Source organism: Juglans microcarpa x Juglans regia, chromosome 4D (assembly GCF_004785595.1).
Source record: "Juglans microcarpa x Juglans regia isolate MS1-56 chromosome 4D, Jm3101_v1.0, whole genome shotgun sequence".
Lineage (NCBI taxonomy): Eukaryota > Viridiplantae > Streptophyta > Magnoliopsida > Fagales > Juglandaceae > Juglans > Juglans microcarpa x Juglans regia.
In genome coordinates, this window is record NC_054600.1 from 33632680 (window position 1) to 33656758 (window position 24079).

General features: G+C 37.6%; 4 protein-coding genes across 11 annotated transcripts; 3 read left to right on the top strand and 1 right to left on the bottom strand.

Moving 5' to 3' along the window:
• Nucleotides 1-278: 278 nt before the first annotated feature.
• On the top strand, nucleotides 279-12475 carry LOC121261263 (ubiquitin carboxyl-terminal hydrolase 26). Of its 7 annotated transcripts, none has more exons than XM_041163540.1 (15): nucleotides 284-660; nucleotides 1356-1470; nucleotides 1567-2160; nucleotides 2583-2838; nucleotides 4097-4851; nucleotides 5252-5360; nucleotides 6047-6225; nucleotides 6496-6780; nucleotides 6857-7064; nucleotides 7331-7393; nucleotides 7649-7879; nucleotides 9104-9367; nucleotides 9695-9836; nucleotides 11615-11811; nucleotides 12186-12475. In XM_041163540.1, exons 2-14 carry the CDS (start codon nucleotides 1391-1393, stop codon nucleotides 11707-11709), a joined length of 3261 nt encoding a protein of 1086 aa, XP_041019474.1. In that variant the 5' UTR covers nucleotides 284-660; nucleotides 1356-1390; the 3' UTR covers nucleotides 11710-11811; nucleotides 12186-12475. The 7 variants fall into 7 exon arrangements, with proteins under 7 accessions (XP_041019477.1, XP_041019478.1, XP_041019474.1 ...); XM_041163537.1 differs by having other exon boundaries at nucleotides 285-660; nucleotides 1375-1470; XM_041163542.1 differs by having other exon boundaries at nucleotides 285-660; nucleotides 1375-1470; nucleotides 12190-12475.
• Nucleotides 12476-13057: 582 nt separating this feature from the next.
• Nucleotides 13058-14254, bottom strand: LOC121261264. Its single transcript, XM_041163545.1, has 4 exons — nucleotides 13900-14254; nucleotides 13698-13750; nucleotides 13544-13588; nucleotides 13058-13455 (listed from the first exon to the last, which is right to left on the bottom strand). Exons 1-4 carry the CDS (start codon nucleotides 14221-14223, stop codon nucleotides 13374-13376), a joined length of 504 nt encoding a protein of 167 aa, XP_041019479.1. The 5' UTR covers nucleotides 14224-14254; the 3' UTR covers nucleotides 13058-13373.
• A 703-nt stretch (nucleotides 14255-14957) lies between these two features.
• LOC121261265 (ribosomal RNA small subunit methyltransferase H) lies at nucleotides 14958-18532 on the top strand. The gene is made up of 5 exons (XM_041163546.1): nucleotides 14958-15479; nucleotides 16141-16392; nucleotides 16695-16763; nucleotides 17600-17792; nucleotides 18006-18532. The coding sequence occupies exons 1-5, from the start codon at nucleotides 15102-15104 to the stop codon at nucleotides 18425-18427; spliced, it is 1314 nt and encodes a 437-aa protein (XP_041019480.1). The 5' UTR covers nucleotides 14958-15101; the 3' UTR covers nucleotides 18428-18532.
• Nucleotides 18533-18837: 305 nt separating this feature from the next.
• LOC121261269 lies at nucleotides 18838-23730 on the top strand. 2 transcript variants are annotated; one of them, XM_041163550.1, is made up of 9 exons: nucleotides 18838-19180; nucleotides 19313-19393; nucleotides 19503-19745; nucleotides 20473-20581; nucleotides 21472-21517; nucleotides 22068-22153; nucleotides 22329-22387; nucleotides 23241-23370; nucleotides 23476-23730. In XM_041163550.1, exons 1-8 carry the CDS (start codon nucleotides 18855-18857, stop codon nucleotides 23353-23355), a joined length of 1065 nt encoding a protein of 354 aa, XP_041019484.1. In that variant the 5' UTR covers nucleotides 18838-18854; the 3' UTR covers nucleotides 23356-23370; nucleotides 23476-23730. The 2 variants fall into 2 exon arrangements, with proteins under 2 accessions (XP_041019484.1, XP_041019486.1); XM_041163552.1 differs by having other exon boundaries at nucleotides 19512-19745.
• The last annotated feature ends 349 nt before the right edge of the window (nucleotides 23731-24079 follow it).

A 24079-nucleotide genomic window follows, 5' to 3' on the forward strand; every position in this document is an offset into this window, starting at 1 on the left:
TATTTATAATATTAAAATATTAAAATGAGATGAGGTTGAATGAACTGGAATGCTTTTCTTCTATCCGAACCAAACTTTTCGTTAGTCAAAAGTCATCGAAATTCAAAGAGGAAAAAGGAAAGGAAAACACAAAGGGCGTGAACAGAAGGAGGTGTACAATCATGTCAGAGTACTGTTACGCTGTAAAAAGTCTCGTAGCCATGAGGCTCTCTGACTTGAGGTTGAATCCAACTCCAGCCCCCGCCATATATATATATATATATATTGAAAAAAAAAAAACAAAAAACTGTGTGTCTCTCTGTGTGTGAAAAGTCCAGACTGTCTGTCTACCTCCGTTCCCTCAGACCGTGCGACCTTTCCTCTCCAAAATAATATTCGTATCCATTTTTTATTTTTGCACACAAAAAAATAAGAAAAAAAAAAAAAAAGAGAAGAAAAGATTCCAGGAGACGGTAATTAATTTCATGTGTGGGTGAAACTCCAAGCCCACGGGAATCTAATCAAACAATTTCACTCGAATTAGATCATCATCAGGCTTCAGGTTCGTGTCTTTCTTTGATCTTCCATTTGTTTTCCGCTTCAACCCCAAACACCAAAAAAACACGCAAAAAAGAAGAAGAAAAACTAGAGCTTTCCTACGCTTTCTCTCGTCTCTCGCTGGCATCCTCTCTCTTTCACTTCATTACGTAAAACAGAGATTTTATATCTGTTGTTTTTTTTGTTTTGTTTTGTTTGCAACAAGTTGTTATTTAGTTTCTAATTTGCCGATTTTCGCTGTTAATATACAATTTCTAGGGTTTTTCTTACCTGTCGCTGTATTTATTTTAGGTACTATGTTGATAACCATAATTTCGTACTCCGCCTTCTCCTCTTTGGGTAAAATGTCTTTCGAAGGAAAGTTAAGGATCAAATTCCACGATTGTTGTTTTGGTAAAATGACATCCTTTCTCGAACCGGGATAAAAGAAACCCTAGAATAAGCGTTAATGCAGCTAGTCAGCGTGATTTGAGTGTGGTCATTCTTTCTAGCGTTGCTGCAGCTAGTGAGCATGATTTGATTGTGGCCATGTTTGCTGGAGATTGCGAATTGACATTGGTAATTATAATGATTAATTCCTGTTTTAAACTTTTATGTTTGTGTAATTTATGAAGGAAAAAAATTTACCGTTGGTTGCAACTGAATTATTGTAATTGAGAAAGTAGAACAAGATAATGTTCATGTAGCACAAACTTGTATATCCAATCAAATAAACAAACAAAATTGGCCGAGTGTTACCTAGTTTCAAATTTGGGAGTAAATGCAAGCATCTTCTTTTTTTTTTTGAGAAAATGTAGTCTGATATTTATGTCATTAGATTTTTGTTTTTAACTGCAGGGTTTAGGTTGGTAAAATGACCCGACCAACTACGCGAAGTAAAAACAAAAGGCACAAACAAGAGGATGGTGTTGATATCACCTCTGAAATATTGAGGTAGGCCAAAGCAAGTATAGCTTATTAGCTGAATAAAGAGAGGGATTTGGATAAATGACTGAGCTCAGTTAAATCTATGCGTGCTTCCTTATGCAGGAAAATTCACACAACTGGTGAAATAACCAGTGACGATATAGATCAGCTGTACAAGACTTGGAAACCAGTTTGTCAAGGCTGTCGTGTGAATACTAAAGATAACCCAAATTGCTTTTGTGGCCTGATTCCCCCGCCCAATGGAAGTCGCAAAGCTGGCCTTTGGCAGAAGATGTCAGATATTCTTCAAGCTCTTGGCCCGAACCCCACCAAGGATCTCCGTGCTTCTAAAACTCCTGCAGGTTTGACTAATCTTGGTGCTACATGTTATGCCAACAGCATTCTCCAGTGCTTGTACATGAATAAACCTTTCCGGGAAGGCATCTTCTCTCTTGAACCAGATGTTCTGAGACAAAATCCAGTGTTGGATCAGCTTGCACGGCTTTTTGCACAGCTACATGCCAGTAGAATGGCTTTTATAGACTCATCTCCGATTGTAAAGACTCTGGAGTTAGATAATGGAGTTCAGCAGGATAGCCATGAGTTCCTGACCTTGCTTCTTTCTTTGCTTGAACGTTGTCTGGGCCACTCCAAAGTTTCCAAGGCAAGAACAATTGTTCAGGACCTTTTCCGTGGAAGAGTGTCGCATGTGACAACGTAAGATTGGATATGTTAAAAGGCTTATTGCAGCTGCATATTAGGTTTTTCTTGTGGTTCTCAGACTTTTTCTGTGTTTATTACAACATTTGATCAAATATGATACAAAGGTAATTTGTAAGGATCCAAAGAAAGCAAGACATGGGAGAAAATAATGAGCAGCAGAATGCAAAGTGGTTTTTGTGATTACTTATGTACTTCACATGGTTCTTTCTCCTTGTCTTTAGTAATTAACTATGCATGTACTTAAATAAAAAAATAAATAAAAAATTATGCATGTTTGCCTTGAACTAATCTCACTCCGGAATTTATTAATTATTTTCTACTTATTTCATCTTTAGATGTTTCCACAGCCAATATTAGTTACTTGTAATACATACATACATATATACATATATTAACTCTTGTATCTTTGCATGCAGGTGTTCACAATGTGGAAAAGAATCTGAGGCTTCTTCAAACATGGAGGACTTTTATGAGCTCGAGTTGAATGTTAAGGGTTTGAAAAATCTAGATGAGAGTTTAGATGATTATCTAAGTGTGGAAGAGCTTCAAGGAGATAATCAGTATTTCTGTGCATCATGTAACACTAGAGTTGATGCTACTCGCAGTATCAAGCTGCGCTCATTACCTGCTGTACTTAATTTTCAGCTTAAGCGTTGTGTTTTCCTTCCGAAGGTACTTCATGATAAGTTCTTCGAAAAAGTAATTTCCCATTCTTTGGCATGTATTCTGAACATTTTGGAACTAAATTTTTGTAGAAAAATACTAGAATTTATCAAAAAAAAAAAAAAAAAAAGAAAAATACTAGAGACTCAAAGAGATCCCAAAAACTGACGTGGCATAGTGCCAGTGTGCCACATCAGTTAAGTTTTTTTTCCCCCTTCCTTCACTTCCCTCGGCCCCCCACCTGTTCTTTTCCTTTCCCAAAGCCCAGAGAGAGAGAGAGAGGTACTTGCTGGCGAGGGGCAAAGAGTCAAAGACGTCGGTGAGGGGCAAAGATTCAAAGACGTCGACGCAGGGCGACGATAATGACATTGCTGCCTTGCCAGAGAGAGAGATGAGAGAGACGTGTACCTGTTGGTGAGGGGGGAGAAAGATGGCTGGGTTGCGGTGGTGCTGGGCTCACGGATGGGGGTCTCGAGGGTTTGTGAAAGGGAGCCGGGAAGGGGGAAAATGAAAAGAAAAACTTAATTGATGTGGCATACTGGCACTGTGCCACATCAGTTTGTGGGATCCCTTTGTGTCCCTAGCAGCTCTCATTTTTGCATGTCCTTTTATTTTTTATTTTTTTATTTAGATTATGAGGGTTTGTGTGAAGCTTTTATATATGGAAGATACTTGTCTTTATTTATTTGTTTGTTTGTTTGTTTAACTTTTTGTTACAAAGAAGGTATATTGCTGCAACCATAGTGAAATGTAAAGCATGAAGAAACCACTATTTAATGGCATTTGAGATGGTGAAGCTTTTCGGAACAACTTGTTCTATTGAATTCCATAAAGATCAACTAGAATGGTGGATTGAGCCCTAGATCTTCTTTATTAAATAATGCAAGCTACTGATAAATATTATTGTTTATCTTTTAAAATTTGCTTGTTCTTTTTTGTTTTTAGAAAAAATTTCCAAAGGATAGTAAGTAAAGCTGTTAGAAGTTCTCTTTTGGTGGCTTGATTTTGTAGGGACTTTTTTTACTGCTTGGTTTTCTAATGATGGAATTATAGTGGTTCGAGTGGTGAATGCAAATGAGTCATCAATTACATTTTCCAGTCAGCATCACAATACAAATGTGGTGCCTTTTAATACGGTCAATTTATTCATGCAAATGAATTATAAATTTCCTATTGTACGTTGAATATTTTTAGAAGTCTACTTACATGCTGGTTTTTATTCACCAAAAAAAAAAAAAAAAACTTACATGTTGGTTTTCGTCAGCAGACTACAATGAAGAAGAAAATCACTTCTGCGTTTTGCTTCCCTGGAGAACTTGATATGCGACAGAGGCTGTCTGAGCCTTCTCGGTTAGAATTAATATATGATTTGTCAGCTGTGTTGATTCACAAGGGAACTGCTGTAAATAGTGGTCATTATGTAGCTCACATTAAGGATGAAGATACAGGACAATGGTGGGAATTTGATGATGAACATGTCTCAAACTTAGGTCATCATCCTTTTGGAGAAGGGTCTTCAAGTTCCACTTCTAAAACCGTTGGAAGTGAGCCTCTTCATCTATCTTGTACCGAGTCAAAGAATGGCCTTGCCAATGGAAACCACATAGATGTGGTTCAGCCACAGTCTTCAGAGCATAGTAATAATAGTAATACAAGGACATTTTCATCAGGCGATGCGTATATGCTGATGTATAACCTTAGGCATACCTGGAAGGATGATGAGAAAAAACATAAGGTGCCTGGTTCCAGTGATATGGAAATTGAAGCCGAGACGGATTCTTTACACAATGGTGTCTCTCTTCCATCTCACCTTTGTGAAGAGATAAAAAGCTTGAATGCTTCGTATGATGATGCTTGCCAACAATATGAATCAAAGAAGGAAAGTGAGTTGGATCATATCACCAAAAGGAGACTGGAAGTCCGATCAGTTCTATCTGAAGCACCTGTAAGATCAGTTGAGGAACCTTATTTTTGGATCTCCACAGACTGGCTTCGCCACTGGGCTGACAACATAACTCCACCGTAAGTACAAGATCAAGTTCTGCCTTCATCATTTTAGGTTTTTCCTGTCTGCTTATGTATGTTATGTATGTCATTAGCTGGTTGCTGGTATCTTGGTTTTTCGTTGAGTGATCACTTTGACCTATATCATATACATGTACCCACTACATATGTAGATTGCGTTGGTCTACTTATAAAAAAAAAATGTAGATTGTGTTGGTCAAACCCCAGATTAGGTACTGTATCTGCTCAGGGCATCAAGAAAGGATTCTTTTTCACAAATGTTATTTCCACATAAGCCCTCACCAATGTTTCTTTTTATGGTGTGTATCCATTTTTCCCTTGGTGATAACCCTTCTGGCAGTGTCGTTTGGCTAGGAGTTGCGCATTCTTTTATGGCTCTTTTTGTAATTTCCTGCAGTGTTCTTGACAATACATCAATCCAATGCCCGCATGGAAAAGTCCTGCATTCAAAAGTTAGTTCCATGAAGCGATTGTCGCTTAAAGCTTGGAACATGATCCTTGCTAAGGTATCTACTTGTTAGTTACTCCGACTTTGTACTTCATTTGATGTTCTTTTGTTGGATTCTTCAGGTAGCTGCTTTAAGATACTTCTTGTAATACCCCAATTTTAGTATGAGACAATGGTAAATGGGATCCCACTTTGCTTGGGAGAGAGAAGTTCTCGCCATTTATAATGATTTTAAGGAGCTCAAAGTGTAACCTTGATCGGTCCTTTTGCTTGGGTTGTTACACTTTTATTTTTGGATATTCTTGCTAATATTTTTAATGCTTAGATGAGATTTCTAAATGTGACTCTCCTCTAATTTGACTGCAATTTTTTTTTTCTTTTTGAGCTCCTTTTAAGTATGTTATATTGCTGTTCTTGTGACACCTTCCTACAATTTCACTATGATGGCTTTTGCCATAAATATTAATGAATGAAATCTATTTAGTATAGGTTGGAAGTGGTAGCATATACATCAGGAAGTTCCAGCTATTGAGAGGTGGGAAAGAATGGTGGTAATTTTTTTGTTTTTGGAGAAGAAACAATTGACATATGAGATGGGGGCGGTATTGTTTTCTCATATTCTTACATTCTATGTATCTTGTGACCACATTGATTCTAGGTATCCTTTTATGGCTTTATGCATTACTGTGTACTTCATGTAACTGATTGCTTTTGTTTGGGTGTACTAAATGCTTGTAAATTCAGCATGATGGGGGGCCAACACTGTCCAATGATGACTACTGCAACAATTGCCTTGTCGACGGAGCTCGCACTGTAGTTTGTGGTGATAGTTATAGGGATCGAAGAACAATGATGAAGCAAATCGCAAATGAGGCAGTTCAAGGGAACTGTGTGGATGGAACATATTATGTATCTAAGGGATGGTATGGCAGCTAATTCTCATAATGCTTCCCATCATTTTCTACTGTGATTTGGTTGCTTATATATTGACTAAGCATATGATTGCCTGTGGTGAAGCTTTTCTCGTCTTAAAAGTAAACTCGGCAAGTGAAAAACATTAGTTTCTGGTGACCCATTTCACTTAAAACATGCCATATATAGAAGAAAAAAGCTATTTTCTTACTATTCTGTGCTCATAATGTATGATTGTTTGTCAGTTTTGTGGTGATGCTAGTCACTTTTGATATTTGTAGGTTGCACCAATGGTTGAAAAGAAAAATCCTTGACGCTCCCTCTGAAGCTGATGCAGGACCGACAGTTTCGATCAGATGTCCTCATGGGCAACTTATGCCTGATCAAGCTCCTGGTGCTAAGCGGGTTCTGGTTCCTGAGATTCTCTGGCTCTTCTTATATGAAGATGCTGTTGCATTAGAACCTGATGATCCCTTGGGGTGTGCAACTTTTCCTTCAGACTCTAAACAATGTTCTCAATGCAGTGTTGAATTGTCTGAAGTTGCATTCATGGAGGATTCTCTAAGGTGATTTATTTATTCATGTACAAGGAATATAGAGCTAGTGTTTTAAAGTTTTTTGACTTAATAATCTAATCTGCAGAGTTGTGAAGCTCAAACAGCGCCAGAATCATGAGAAGTTAGCTATGGGAAAAAGTATTCCACTTTTGCCACACTGCACGAACTACTTAGTGCCCTCCTCATGGCTTTCGAAATGGAGGGACTATATTAATGCAAGTGGGAAGAATGTTTCTACCTCTGTGAAACCTGAGACTCTGGATGGTGTAATTCATTCTCTGAAGTGTGAAAAGGTAAGTTTCTAGCAAGTCGTGTTCTGGCGTCTCTAGTGGAGAGCAGTTGGTGAATGAGTTTTTGTTTTTTCAAATAGAACTTTCAGAGCTTGTGGAAGATTTACTGGGAAATTGGCTGCAATCCATGTCATATTATATACTGCTGAATAGAAATTAGGCTTGCGTGCAGGCATTTAAGCCATAAAGATTCATGTGTGTTTTTATACCCCTTCTTTTCACTGTTGATATTTTGATGAAAAGCTTTTTTTTGTTTTTGTTATGACCAGCACATGCGACTTCTTGAAAGGCCTCCCGAACTAGTTTGCAAACGTGGTACAATTTTCCAGAAGGTAAGTATATGAAACTGATATGTCAGGCTTTTCTTTCTTTGATCTGTAAATTTGCAGTTGGTATTTTTAGTGTCTGAAAGTTACTGCCTTTGAGTAGCAATTTATTCATCTGTTCTTGCCTATTTAGATTGTTTATTAATTGGGTTTATTTTTTCTTCTATTCAAAATGTTTGTTAGGAAACAACTTTCTGCTTTAAGTCAATACCTGTATAAAAGCTGATTTTCTTGTTCTTCTCCTTCTCATGTTGGTTCTAGACAGATGGGTTGACAATCATTACGGAGAATGATTGGAAATGCTTCTGTGAAGAGTGGGGCGGTGAGGAGGATAAAGGCATTTCTGCTATAATTGAGTACAGTTATAATGCTGAAAATACTTTGGCTGGGTCTTGTGAAGAGATGCCAGTATGTGAAGAGCATCTGACCTCGCAGGATGAAGTGAATAGTGAGAATGAGTCCAGACGACCTGTGATTAGGACTTGTCCTGAGGTAATCTGAAACTTTGCTATTGTCTTTGATCCATGCTGCATGGTGAGGACCTTTTTAACTCTTTTTTTCCTTCAAAATTTCAAAATTAAAAACTTGATAATATTGGTTCTCATTTACAATAAATTGTGACTTAATATATTCTATTTGAATCATAAGTATGGCTTCCATATGAACTCAAATGTATGACATGCTAGACTTTTCAAATACCTTTTCATGAAAAATATCTATTCATATCAGACCATTATAATCTGGCGACGTGTCTGCTTAATCTTTTAAACTTTAGTGAATGTTATAAAACAAACCACAAACCTGTCTGTGTATTCAGCTTGTTGAATCTGTTAGAAAAATACGTTCCAAGATAATATCACTGTTTATTAAATAGCTGAGTAGAGAGATTTCTGTATTATTTGCTTTTATTTCATATTTTTGGTACACTCTTTGATTGGAGCCACATCTATTATCCCAAAAGATAGAGCACATCTCTTAAATATCCAAGGAAGAAATTTTCCTATATAATTTGTTTTTATTTTTAATTTTTGAACTGAATAGAATTTCTACTTTCCAAACATAAAGAAAAGACTTATTTGTTCTTTTTAATTTTGGAACATTGTTGGACGGATGTGCCACTCACTGTTTAGTTTGAGCACATCATTATTCTGCATATAATCAAAGTTTTAGTTCAGAGTCCATCTGGTATGCAATATGCAGGGGATGGAAGATGGATGAAGGCGAATGTTATTTTTCCAACGTTTGGCATAAAGGAAAATGGGAAGGAAAGGGAGAGATGGGAATCTCCCCCTCAGCCCATAATTTTAAGTCTCTCTCAATGTTTGAGGAAGGAAATTGGGAGGGTATGAGGGATGATGTGTTTGTAACTTTGTACAAGTTTGCTCCTCCTTTCAGTGATTTTTTTTTTTTTTTTAAATCCCTTTTCAAAATGGTATAATGGTAAGATGCTGTCCCTCTCAAGCTTCTCCTAAACCGAACGAGGGAAGCTAAGATCCATTTTATATCCTTCCAATTTTCCACCTCGTCTTTCCCTCTTTTCTCCATCCTGCCTTCTTTTTCCTTCCCATGACTTCTCCATTTTCTCTACCAAAGGGGCTCCAGTGATGTAGAATATCAATTGTAATCATATTATCAACTCATTTTTTATTCCCCCCTCCCTCCTCCCGCTTATCTTATTGTGCTTCTTTTATCTGATTATTATTTTAAACTTTCCAGATATGCCAGGAATGCATTGGAGAAAGAGAAAGTTGTGAGTTAGTGCAGAAACTTAACTATTGCAATGAGATCATTTATATACTTTTTGCACGTGACAAGGAAGCTCCAAAATCATTTCTCGAAGCATCTGATACATCCATCGAGCAAGATCGCCGGGTCTCCAAGCGCTCTCGAAAGACAAACAGTGGAAATCTGATAAATTTGAAAGTCTCTGGTTCCACATCAGTGTACCAGTTAAAAATGATGATATGGGAATCATTTGGGGTAGGCTACCTGGAGCAAATACATTAATGAATGAAGGCATTTATTTTGTTTAAATCTTTTTTTTTTTCCCCTCTGGCTATGTCTATTCTTAATGTGCTTATTTATTGTTTTCTCAACTGTCGTCGGGCTCTATATTCAAGATTGTAGATCTCAAGGTTTCGGAATATTTCAAACCTGGACAAAATCTTTGAGAGAGATTATTGGATTCCTTCTTAGAAAATTGAAACAGAATTTATGGTTATGGTTTGTGGAAGTGGGTCTATTTGTTGCATAGTCAATGATAGTTTGTGTACGGGCATCGTGTATCTCACTCAATCGATTGTGCAGGTTGTTAAGGAAAATCAGATACTTCACAAAGGTGCCAGAATAATTGACAAGGAGTCTGCCACACTTGCGGACATGAATATATTTCCCGGAGATAAGCTTTGGGTGATAGATTCTGAGATCCACGAGCACCGAGATATTGCTGGTATTAGCATTGTTGTACTAATAGCGGTATTAGAGATATTGTTTTGTGATTATATATGGTTTTTTCAGGTGATAGCAGTTAGAAGGACTGCCCTTTTGTTTATTTTTCGTAGGCAATCAAGAAGTTCTATTGATAATAGTAGGCATAGCCAAGTACACAAGATGTATACATGAGTAAACCTAACTAGCATTTAGAACCGAAATGATAAACTCATGGAGTTTATCATGGACATTAAGCCTACTAAAATCTATTGCCCCTGCCCAGAGGAACAAGGTTTTGGAAAAGAAAGTTTTCAATTCATCCATTGTCCTCTCGTGGCCTTCAAAGCTTCTATCATTGCTCTCTCTCCAAATACACCAGCACATACTTATAAGGACCATCTTCCAAATTGCAGTCACTTGTGGATTGCTTGGAGACTACTCCAACTTGCTAGGAACCCACCAGCCTTCTAGGCATGACCCATGTTAAGCCCATTCCCACACAAAAAAAAAAAAAAAAAAATCATTCCAAATGGTTTTGGCCACCTCGCAGTGTAGAAGCAAGTGGTCTACTGTTTCCCCATTCTTCTTACACATGCAACAGCAATCCAAAATCATTAGCTGGCATTTTCTTAGGTTGTCTATGGTAGGTATCTTCCCTAAAGAAGCTGCGCAGACAAAGAAAGCTGCTTTTAGAGGAGCTTTAGTCTTCCATATCTTCCTCCATGGAAAGGCATTCATGCCTTGGCTTGTCAAATTCTGATTGAACGATCTAACAGTGAATCTACATTTTCTGGAGGGGCTCCAACTAATCTTGTCCATAGTTCCCCTGTCCTTTTGTATTGACATTCCACATGATTCTGTCACAAGTATGCTAAGGGACTTGCTGTTGTGATTAATTAGGGGTATCATATAATATAGGAGATTCCTCTTCTATTTTTTTTTTTTTTGGATTGGGAGGTTGTGCATATTGGGTCGCAAACTCATTACCTCATATAATAAAGGTCCTAACCTTGGTCTGTGAAAATATATTGTGATTCCAAAAAGGGGACATTGATGCTGCATGTATTGATGACAATATTAAGGTAGACATCGAACTCTTTAATACAGAACTGAGATTTTCAGAGATATGTTTACATGAGTTGTTTATTTTTTTAATTAAATAGAAATGGAGGTAGGGGGAAAATAGGAAGTAATTTTACATTAGTAAGAACTAAATATTTTTATGAGTTACCATAAAGTAGTTTAAGAAATAATACTGATGACATAGACTAATGCTTTTGAACGGCATTGTGGATATTGAGATATAAGATTGAAAGAATGAGCAATCTTGTATCTGTAAACCAGACTCTAAAATAAATGGTGCAAACAGTATTGACAGGGAACTGATCTGATATGTATATATTAATTCATGTTCAGTGTGTTGTACTGTCTTATTTTGATTGTAATAGAGTGTTAGCATTATTGACATTTTAACTCATTTGATGAAATATGTCATCAGAATCCCATTCCCCTGCCTCTATCTCTTCCCCCCATCCTCCTCCCCAAAATATATGAACACTCTTGCACCGCATGCACAATTGTGTTATACACACGCACACACAAAAACAAGACATACATAGCTAGAGAGGTGTGTGTGAGCAAGTCGCCGATGTCCAAGATCATAGTCTAAGATATGGGCTATGGGCACTTCAACATACTTTCTACTTATTGCCCAATTTCAGTCTTTTGTTGTATCTGATTAGTCATATGTACTAAATTACCGTGTTTGTGCTAATTTGCTTTGTCAATGTTCCACAGATGAGCTCTCTGACCAGAAATTGGACGTTCAACTGATTGAGGAAGGCTTTCGCGGAACACTTTTGACAGCAAACGGTTCATCCCAAGTTGTTTAAAAATCATGCTTTTGAAACTTAATCTTGCGTGCAACATCCAACTGATTGTAGGCATGATACTAGGGGAGAAAACTAATTGAAATTTTGGGCTGCATTTTGGAGGTAGGTGGCTATTCCATTGTTTACATTGTTTAAATTTTGTTGCGATCCTTCTTTCGTGGCATAATAAGAATATCTTATCGTCTTGAATGCCCATATCCTTTTGGAGCCTCAGATATCTCTATTTCTTTGTTCTGATCCTTCCCGTGATGCTTATTGCTCTAAATATTCAACTGGTCTTTACTGTTAACACTCTTTTCACGTTCTAATAAATTTTCAAAATGTTGAAAAGTTGAAGTTGAAAAGGCTTAGTTCTTAACAGTAAGGTTGAAGTTCAAATGAACATTAATTTGAAATTTGTTTTTGTTGGCGAGAAATGATTTGCTTTTCTAAATCCCATTCTGGTTTGCATTGATGATCATTTTTTCTTGTCGTAGGCAGAAGCATCTGGCCGTACCAATGTCTGGTGGTGGTCCCCCCCTACAGAGAGGATATGAAAGGTATTAACTCATATCTGCTGCTGTGTCAAAGTCGTGGTTTTTGGGTGCAGTTGTTCTGGCTTCAGTTCAATGCTCCCCTTGGATGTTGCTGCCTTCTGTCTACCTAACCTTGTCCATATCATGGGCTTCGAGGGTCCATTGTACATGATTGTGTGCTTTTGTGACGGATTGGCGGATGGCTTATGTGGGTATTAATGTATTAGTTACCTCTTAAGTGTGAAACTTTACTCACGTTGCATCTCCCTCTCTCTCTCTCTCTCTCTCTCTCACACGCGCGCACACAAGATTTTAGTCGACAGACACATCTTGGAGCCGGAATGACTACTATTTCTGAACGTATTCTGATGTCCAAATACCGATTGAAGTGTGTCTTGAATGGCGTAACAAATAACAACTGCTCCACTTTTAGCCAAAAATGACGCCAATCAAGGTGGTTTTCCCTTCTGTTTATCACGAGCATATAAAGAAAACAATTAACTGGAGAACTTGAAGAATGGGAGTTGTTGGAGTGTATCGCAGTTTGGTCAAATCCTGCTTATTGTTGCGCCATTTTCTTCTCTCCTAAACCGAGATTTATATTGCCGTCATGGAATGAACCACGTTGATGGATTCCTACCGAGTTAAGGAAATTATTGGCGACCAAGACACTTTTTATACATTTTTAGCGAATATTGTATCACTTGATGATTGGGGCAGATCAGAGTGCATTCAATCGTGTGTTTATTTTCATTTCCCATGTGAGCTCTCGCACTATTGTTTAAAATTTAAATCCTTGTCCCTCGAAATGTAAATACCAGATTCACGGACTCTTTTCTCAAAGGCATGATAGCTTTGATTGAAATTGCATTAGAGGACAATGGTCCGTATACGACTGAAAGCTTTACAGATGCGTAGCATTTTGACAAAGCTTGTCCTAGCGCGTACTCAACAATCAGAAACATGGCTATAGAAAACGCATCTAACATCTTAACAGACCCCACCCCAAAAACGAAAAGCAACCGATAAAATTACATTTTAGCCCTCTCTCTCTCTCTCTCTCTCTCTGCCTGCCAGCCTGCCTTACTGCTTTTCTTCAATGCATTTGGTTGGTATTAGGCTTATTCTTATATGGAGGGAAATATAACGTTAGATCCAGAGTTTGTGATTCTGGGAGTTGTGGGCTCCTCGGAACCAACGATCCCAGCTGACATCTGTCGGACCCATGCTCCTACATCAACCATACATCCCTTTATCGCAACAAGCAACACAACGCTAACAACTCTAGTAAAACCGTAACAACAACAGCAATTTCTTACGATGGAAGCAGCGGATCGCGGACAGTGACGAGGCTTGAAATGAGTCTGCGGAAGATTACAATTGATGATGTTGATCATTACATGAATTCTGAGTACCGTGTGATGAAATTAAATCAAATGGTGAGCATGAGTGATGTAAAAGCTAATCACTTACTCTTTGCATACAATGGAGGATTTACCTAATGTTTCAAGTTCCTCCAGCTCGTTCTGCATCACAACTTGTTTAATTAGCTTGATTTATATTTCGTTTTCCCACAATAAACCGGAAAAAAAAAATGCATACCCGATATGGACAAGTCTACAGGAATAACAAGATATAAATGGATGATTTTGAAAGAAGGTGAGGAAGGGATGACCTGGATCATGTTGATTTGGTTATCTAGATTGGATATGGCAGCTGCCATTCTATGCTTCCCAAGGAAAGTCGAATAAGGCCCTGCTTTTGCGTTACCTTCAGCATCATGAAGAGGCACTCCAAGTCCTGGAGATGATGATGGCGCCTGTGACTGTTGTTCTGCATTATTTATCGCTTTCACCACTGGAACTACTGGCTCGTCCATGGCAATGAGAGAGAGAGAGAGAGAGAGAGAGGAACCCAGTTTGTACACATGATTAAAGGCTAAAGTGGACCAATTATAAAACGTTGAAAGATGGGAGATGGAAGCAATGAAAGTCATCATATTAACAAATGGAAAGTCATCTGATGAAAAATGCTTATCCAAGATACATGTTAATATATTATAATGAAATGAAGCAGTCGGTCAATACGAAATAAATATAGAATATTATGAACCGCAGACTGTAAGCCACCCACCACAGCAACTCAGCAAGACTAGAATGACATCATATTCAAAGGTCTGAATTTTCGAAGGCGTTACTCATAATTCAACTAGTAATTCTATCCATCATCTTAATTCTTATTATCTTCTAATCATCCCATAATGCGACATTCAATAATTGAAAACTATTTATTATATTTCACTTATAAATCTATCATTTAATACCACATCATATAATGATGAGAGGATGATGAGAAAATAAATAATAAATAAATTTTTTCTAATTCGACTTCTTGGAATTTCAATTATTGTCAAAAATATTATTAAAATAAATGATACATAAATTTTGAACAAAATGCATGCTATTTTTTATTTTAATCTTAATCTATTTCATTTTATCCCATCCTTACAACTTGATGGATTAGAACTTGGAAGCACGATTTCTATGTTAAATGGACCTTAAAAGAGGATTTGATTCTGATGTTGAAGTCGCAAATTGGTAATTACAACGGGATACTGAATTTAGGCCCAACCAAGAAAAGCCAATTGGGCCAAAGTAAAGCCCAAATGTTAGCCTACTATTACTTATTGTACCAAGTAGTAGTACTAGGGTTTACCTGCTTAAAAAAAGGACAACAAAAATTGAAGTCCCATAAAAATTAAAATCAATGTTGTTCGGAGACAGAGCTGCCCAAAGATTGAACGATGGAGACGGTGGCTTGAATGGATGATGCTGTTGTTCGTTAGAGTTAAGAGGCTAGAGGGAGTTGTCGAGAGAAATGGCAAAATCGACCGCAAAACTCTTCTTCTTCATAGCCCCATTTCCCTCTTCGTTCCGTCTTCGAAATCTCAACACCACCGCCGTCGCCAGAACTCTCGCTTGCTCTTGTAGTTTCACCACTAGTGCTTCTAAGAGATATGATAACGACAGGAAGCATAAGGATGCCAAATTGGTTGTGGTGAGTGAGAAGAAGAGGACTCGCTCCCCCAAAGAGCTGCACGAGGACGCTGCCCAGCTTTACGCTGACGGCACCGCCGCTCACATCCCTGTCATGCTTGGTGAAGTGCTCGACGTCTTCTCTTCGTTTTCTTCATCTTCGAAACCCCTCCGCTCTTTCGTCGATTGTACCGTCGGAGCTGCCGGACACTCCGCCGCTGTCAGTCGCTCCCTCCTTACCATTTGTTCTTTACTATATGATTGCCTCTTTGTTCATTTTGAAACTTTGGAAAAGCAGCAAATTTTCTACCTTTTGCGACTCTTTTAAATTGATCAAATCCGTGCCCACCATTGCCAGGACATATAGATTCTATCTTTTATTTTTTATTTTGATTAGTAAGAAAGAATAGATTCTATCTTTTATATAATCCTAATGAGAAAATATTTCTTCTTGCCCTCTACTTCCCTCATACATTGTTTCTCTGTCATCCTTGTGAATAGATTTTCTTATTGGTAGCATACTGGAGAAAGAAAATACGCCCGAATTGAGAATTTGTACACGTTGTGGCGCTCCATTTATTGCTTTTGCCAGTCAGGCGTAGGTTCGCTGAGGTCCTTAAGTTATACTGCTTTGGCATCGTCTAATCCAATTTAAAATGTTCTGCCATGCAAAGATTAGCTACTCACCCAGGAAACAGAAAATATATGTTTCATATTAACTGGAATATGCCTGTTGTAGTTAATTTTGGTGCTTCGTCTTTCCACTGAAGCTTTGTTGTCAGTTTTTTCTGATCTCACATTGTTTCTTCCATCTTTGACTTTGAGTTTCTCCTGCTAAGTGGTTCTGGTTTTGATCCTCTATTGCATATTGAAAACCACAGATAATTGAAGCCCATCCCGAATTGAAACTTTATGTTGGCATGGATGTTGATCCTGTGGCACATGAGAAAGCTAGAGCTCGAATTGATGACATCTTGCATGGTGATTCTTGCAACCCAATTTCAGACGTGAAAACACATACCATTTTGAAGAATTTTAGGCATATCAAATCTGTGCTTAGCGAGGTTGATGAGAAACTCTTAGATACGGGAGTTGATGGCATCTTAATGGACTTGGGAATGTCATCCATGCAGGTTTGTTTTTATTTGCACTTTGTTGGTTCTCGGCTATCGTGGACTATCTAGTGTGTGTCTGCTTGCGTCAATCTTCATTACACGTATCATTTTGAATTTTATTTTCCCCCTAGTCCTTTATCTCGTAGAAAATTATCATATATCTTGTGAGGGAGGAGTTTTGTTTCTTTCTTTTTTTTTTTTTAAGGGGGGTGAGGGGCATGCTTTGCCTTTTTTTTTTTTAACCTTTTTTGGAAAACCAGTTTCCTACGAATTGCACAATGTTACCCCATTTTAAATAAAGTGCCTTATCTTTTGGACAGGTGAATGATCCGGAAAGAGGGTTTAGTGTGCTTGGCGATGGTCCTCTCGATATGCGAATGGATCCTCAGGTCCAGACACTTTTGCCTTCTGTTTTATGCTAATATGCCACTAAAGAAGTAACTGATGTAGAGTGTAAAAAACTTAAATGCAGTGATGCTAAAAATTAGGGTCCAATTTCTGAATTTACTCCCCCCCTCCCTAAATATTTTCCTGTTAGAAATATTTTGACTTGTATCACGCAATTAACCACAGATGGCTTTTCTTTATTTGACATTAGTTGCAATTTCTACAGCACTTTGTTAAAAGAAAAAGGGAAATGTGCCAAGATTAAGTAGTGTTCCAGGTAAGATAACAAAGCGAATAGAAATACCTCGTCTGATTTGCAAGAGTGGGGATAGAATTATGAGAAATATGGTGAAAGAGTATATAACTTTCTGGCGGAGATCTAGTAATGGGAATTAAATCTGGCAGAATATCTACTTAGGGAGATGAAGATAACAAAGCGAATAGAAATACCTCGTCTGATTTGCAAGAGTGGGGATAGAATTATGAGAAATATGGTGAAAGAGTATATAACTTTCTGGCGGAGATCTAGTAATGGGAATTAAATCTGGCAGAATATCTACTTAGGGAGATGAAAAGAGTCTCTGGAATAACAGTAGTATAAGAAGGAGAAGGAAATGCTGTATGTGGATCCCAGGACTAGCCTGTAGTGATTGATGGTTCTCTGCTTTCCTTCTCGATAGAGATGTCTTTTCCTTCCAATATATTGTCTCTTATGTATTCGATATAACTGTTTATGGTGGGAATGAATGAATTGGCCTTAGTGTTTCCTATATTTGCTTGCTAAACTGTCGTTTTAAATTTGTGTTTGATATAACTGATTGGAACAGGCCTATGACAGGCAAGTCTGAAAGCAGAAGATATTTTAAACTCTTGGCCAGATACTGAACTGGGGCGAGTCCTTCGGGAATATGGAGAAGAAAGCAATTGGCGTGCTCTTCAGAATAAAATTGCCAAAGCCAGGTTACATGATGGGTTGCATACCACTGGCGAACTGGTAGACCTTATTCAGAATGCGACTCCTTGGAGAAGAGGTATACCATTCTTCCATTGCAGTTTTCTTTCAGCTTTTCCTTCCAGAACCCTTGTAAATTTATAGTACCTTTACCTGACACGCCCAGAGCTAGTTATATGCCTATTGTATATCGTTCCTATATATCTCTCTATTCATAACAAGGGGATGCAGAAACTGATCCCATTAACACTAGGAAGAGCGTTTAAGTTTGTATTGGATTCAATTGCAACAGGAGGTAGACAAGGTTGGATAAAGACAGCAACCAGGGTTTTTCAAGCTCTGAGGATAGCCGTTAATGACGAACTTAAGACACTGGAGGATTCCCTCTACTCTTGTTTTGACTGCCTTGCGCCCGGGGGTAGGCTTGCCGTCATCTCTTTCCACAGTTTGGAGGACAGAATTGTAAAACAGACATTTCTTGGAATCATCAACAGCAATGAGGGTGATGGAGATGAAGAAGAGAGGCGTGGGACTGAAAGGAAAAATATGAGAAACGAGGATGATGAAAATGAAGCGTGGATTAGACAAATGATAGGGGGCTGCAGAGGAATAATCCTAACAAAGAGACCTATAACGCCATCGGTGGAAGAAGAGAGATTGAACCGTCGCTGTAGGAGTGCTAAGCTCAGGGTGGTTCAGAAGCTTGAAAGATAGCCAAACGTCTCTGTAATCATTATAAATCTGTATCCATGATGTTCTACCCATCTTCGAATTTATATCAAATCTTCATTTAAAAAAAACATTCATTTCTCTTTTTAACCATCATTTTTTTAATATTAAATAATTAATATTGTGAATAAATTTTTAATTATTTTATGATATAATTTAAAGCTCGGCAAATAATACCTATCTTTTATTGTTTAAAAAAAATGATATTTGCATAAAAAAATAAAAAAATATCGAATTATTTAAAAAATAAATTCGATATTTATTTAAAAAATAAATAAATATAACATTTACATAAAAAAATAATTTTTTAACAGTAAATTTTAATTTTTTTTAAATCGATAGGACGGACGTTACTCTCCGAATCGTTATTCGAAATATCGAATTATCCACTCACGTCCAATCCTCGCATTGAATGTTACCTTTGCCTACATCCAAATCTAGTTGTTACACAAAATTTGTGAGGGACACAGATTTCGGAGGAAGACATGTGTTAAATCGGTGGCCTCACAGCTTGTATAGCTGTCAGAGATACGATACTGGAGGTAAAAAGGAGGAAAAAGGAAAGACGTCGAGTCACACAAAAGGTGGTGGTATTTTTAGTGCTCTGCGCGTAATCACACACAAGGAGGTTTGCATTGCGCCAGTCTCTCTCAATCTTCTTCGTCAATCATCAAATCATCCTTGGGAGCAATCTCTCTCTTCTTCCAAATTCCGAGAAAAACAAAAACGAAAGCTGTGGTAAATGAACAAATACTACCGTCTCTCTCAATCTCGCTAGTTCAATCATGTTTCTTTTTTCTTCTCTCTTCTCTACTTTTTCGGGGTTCCTTTTGCATCATTTGCTCTGTAACTGTAGCTATTTGATCGCAGCAATACACTGATGATGTTAACTATCAAATGGCATGGACGAGGACAGGCCTGTGCGCCGTTTCTCCTAAAGTCTAACCACAGGTTTTGAACTACTAATGTTACTACTAATAGCAAGAATCGATCCTATTAGAACGGAGAACTAGCTATTGCTGCTAATTAGTATTTGTAAGTCACTTTCCCTATTTGGAAGCTTTTTTAGGAAGAAAAACGAGGTAATCAAGGTACAGAAGTCTAGTCCATCACACTCGAATGCAAAGAAAGCAAATTTATCAGCTGCAAGGAAAGAGAGAATTAAGCTGCCGAAGTATGATCATGGCTATGGGGGCAAGACATTTCATATTAGCGAATTTCTAAGACATCCTTCTGGAATTCAGGCAATGCTCAACACAAGAGTCTTGCAAAACTTTCAAGCTCTTGATTCGAACATTTACAGGTCCTTTTCTTTTCCTCCCTGCTCCTTTGTTTTGGTGGCGCTTACAAGCATTGTTTTAGGGAAACTTTTATAGGAATCCAATCTTTATTACTTATCACTTTTATTAATAGTATACTAGAAATCATATCTCTAGCTTCTTGCGTGCTGGATATTCCCTACTATCCTTTTATCGTATGTGAAAGTTGCGTTGTTTGTAAACAGAATTAAACCTAAAACGATTAGATCTTGGATTTCTTGAGCATTGTAGAGAACAAAGTAAAGAAGACTCACGATTCTATTCTTCCGGAGAGCCCCTTTGTCTTTTGTTGTTCCATTTACAAGATTTTCCTTCCGGTGTATTCCAGAAGATTGGACTTCCAATGTAACTTTAGCTGTGGATGGAAAGTGATTAGTTGATTTTCTATGCTTTCTATGCAAGTTATATTACAAAATGTTCCTGGTCATTATGACGTGTAAAGTTGAGCAGATTACCTCAATGATATTTCAAGAAGGTCCACTTCTTTACTCAAACTAAATGAGAGTTCTAAAATTCAATATAAATGAACCAGACAGTCAGTCTATTTTTGTTGTTCCAAAACTCATATAAGATACAAAGCCCCAGGACCTAGGTGTTCATGGAAAACACACCTTCCCCTGTGACTTTAGACTTTACATCTATTAAGGGAGATTTTGCTTACCTCTTTGTTTAAATTGAGTATCGACCAAAATTAATCCCCCACTGGTTCAGATGCTTTCTCCCAAAAGTTCAACTTTTAGATTTTGAAGCAGCCCCTGTGCTGGACTTGCGAGTAACCCCCACAAATGAAGACTGTACAGTCGAGATGCTTTCTTGCAAGGTGAGTTTCTCTTATCTACTAGAGAATATTACAAGAAAAATTACTGCGGGTGGAGAAAAGGGCTCTTGTGGTGGCATCATATTTTCCTATTTCTGTTGTCATTGTCAGAAAAATGAGGATAGAGGAAAGGAAAAAACAAAACACGTTGGTTTAGAATTCATTTCAAATAAAAGGAATGTGGTACATAATTCATTTCAAACTACTTCATTAGGATCACTACTGTTTAGGAACACCAAATCCATGCTATCTTCCCACCAACAACACCACAACCATGCCACCACAATTGCTGCCATTGCCAGCATGTTGCCTCTCTGGCCACCATCCTATCACCACCACCACGACATCAACAATCATGGTTTCAGTTTCCAAATACTTGGAAACTAAACAAAAGATAATGGCTTGTTTCCTATTTTTGGAAAATGGTAAAATGGCAGCACAACCAAATGCAACTCTTAAAAGACGCATGTATTATTTTGGGCAGCTGATAATTATGGGTAATTGATAAAGACCAATTTATATATATATATTAGGCATGGAATGGTGGATGTCAAATGTCTTGTAGCTTATTTAAAACAGGACATTAGAGGCTTACATGCCAGGAAGAAGACCGGAGGGCTTCGAGATAAACCTTATAAGATAATTGAAAGAAAAAAGGAAAGAGAAAAAGGAAAATAACGGCAGAAATGGCATGCTCAAATATTAAGAAGTCTTCTTTTCCCTGTCAAATGTCAACTTTGACCGAGTACTTTGAGGGTCCCATCAAAATAATATGGCATAGTGTGTCTAGATCTCCAAGCATTAGGTGGCATGCCTAAGCACTTGGTTCATTCTATTTTTCCAATGAAATATTTATACAATCAAAAGATGTTTTTTCCGAATATGATGTGCAGTTTGAGGGCTCAGACATCTTGGAACGCCAAAACAACCACTTTTCAGGTAATTTGTTTTTAGTAGAGATAGCTATAACAAGAATAAGTAGTTGATCATGAGAAAAAAAAAAAAAACTAGAATTTACTGCACAAGATGAACCTTTTATATTTTTCCTTTTTTGTTTCTTTGCGTCATCAAATTAAAGTTGAAAGTGTCAACTTGCATGAGATACTCAAGGGCTATTGAGATGCTTAATTGAAAGACCTACAAGAATCATTACTACAAAAGATCTTAAACTATATATATAGTGTTATATATATTTAACACGATGCAGACGACACAATAGTTTTCACAAAGAAAAAATAGTTCTTGGTCAAATATTCTCATGGTCTGGTTCTTCAGGAGCTTCAAAGTAATCTTTTAGGATCCAGAAGTTCACCATGTAGGATAGATTTTTTAAGAAAATACCAGGAAGCTCCTTTTGCTTGATTGGTTAAGCTCCAGCACGTTTTTATTCAGGGTCTCAGAAGCTCGTTGGTTTGGGATTTAATGTACACGCACATACATGATAATAGCAATATTTAAAATTTCTTTAACTTTTGCTCTGGATTTGCAGCATTTATGATGAATCACATGACCTGGGAGACAGATGATTTTGAGTCATTTTTGGAGATTGATGTGAAGTTGAATCTCATACTTGAGGTTGTAATTATTCCCCTTAAGATTAACTTACATATAAAAAAAATTATGATCATTACTTGGGTTGTGGCACACGCAGACAATTCTTCAATCATATAACTTCTTCATTGAATCTAAATCTTACTCCGGCTGTTATTGAGCTGAGGGTATGTATCACAAGTTTATCTACTGCTTGCAGATTTACACACTTCCATTTACCATGATGCCTATATCAGCTGTTGAGCATCCTGGAAATTTGTAAGCGATTCAATAATAATTTTAATTGCAGTTTCATCTATTGCAACCTACCAGTCTTAAATCAATCTTTCATGAAATATATGGTTGCCCATTATTGTAGACAACCAGCATGATAGAATAACATACAGATTTGGCTGACACAGTTTCATCACCTCATTAGCTATACCCTTGGTAATATCCTGTGTATGTTTTATAGAATCAAAACAATAGAAGTGCCACAATCAATGTTTGCATTCATGATCTTTAAAGAGGTACCTCTCAGAAGAGAAGTGTATTTGGAATATTTTCTTTTCTTGCTAAATGTGTGTTGGAATTTGAAGACAACCATGGTTTTCCAGGGTGTAAACTGGCCTTTGGTACCTTGAACCATTTTGTATGCAGTTCCTTATTTGACAATCTATGACGATGAACTCAACTTTGCATATCACTCCCATGGAAAAATATACGGGGACCATTAAGGCCCGGTTTGTATTCGCAACCCATTTCAACTCATTTCAACTCATCTCACTATTATTCATTACTATTCATCAACTTTAACTCACAAATCTCACTACTATTCACAATCCATCTCAACTCATCTTCGAATTCAAACGACACCTAAGACTCTGTTTGTTTCTGAATATTGGTATCAGTTTAGGCGTCTCAAGTACCTTGGAACTTCCACAAACTTTTCGTAATGTTAGATTTATACTAAGGCTTTGCGGCTAGTCTTTTCACGGTGCATTTCCACGAATGCCCTGTTTTGCAAGCTGCGCTTTTGCTTCTCTAGTACCTCTATTACTCTCTTCAGCAAGAGCTATTACATGCACCCCACCCCACCCCATTCAGTGAGTGTAAGTTTGGTAACGTACAGAATGATGCAAGCCCTGGTGGATAGGCTCGTACCCGTGCTTCTGCAGCAACTACTACAAGACTATGACGGATGGGTTCATCAGCAATCGGATCATATCCATGAACTTTGTCCTTGACCTCTACGATTAAAGTAAGTTCTCATGAAAGCTTTGAATGTGCTATTATAACATATTGTTTCTGAGCTAAAATGCTTTTTTCTTTTACTGTCTTCGTGTTTGCAATTTTTTGGCAAGCTAGGCAGAGTTAGAGCAAAAGAGGACCCCACGCGTGTTTTGTATCAATTGGGCCACCGGCGCATATTTCCCCCAATAACAGCTGCTGATTTTACTGCCCTTTTTTTCGTTTTTTCGTTTTTGTTTTTGTGTGTGGTCGTTACAAATGAGGATCCCATTTGGGGCAAGTTGCTCATTGGCCTTACAATCTCCATCGAAGTTCTGTACCATTTTATGCCTTATTGTCACATCAAAAGCTACAAAGCAAGACGTTTTCTCCCGTTTCATCTAAAATGGGCGACTTGGAAAATGTTTTGCAGGGTTCTGTTGATCCCAAGGCTAAGATCAAATGTCACATCAGGTGACTTTCTTATTACACAGAAAATTTAATGGTTTTTTAACAGTCCATAGTTGTCCCTATCGATGATTCGATACCATTACACAACATTATATCTACTGCTATTGTGTGGCATTATACGGAAGAGTCGAAGACATGAGTTCACAAAAAAGATGATTAAAATCGACATGAGATTATTTGAGTCCGTGGCGTATGGATTTTTTTGAGCAGGTCCTACTTTGTTTTAAAATTGAAAAGGCTCCATTTCCACAGAAAATCCCTTCCGATGGG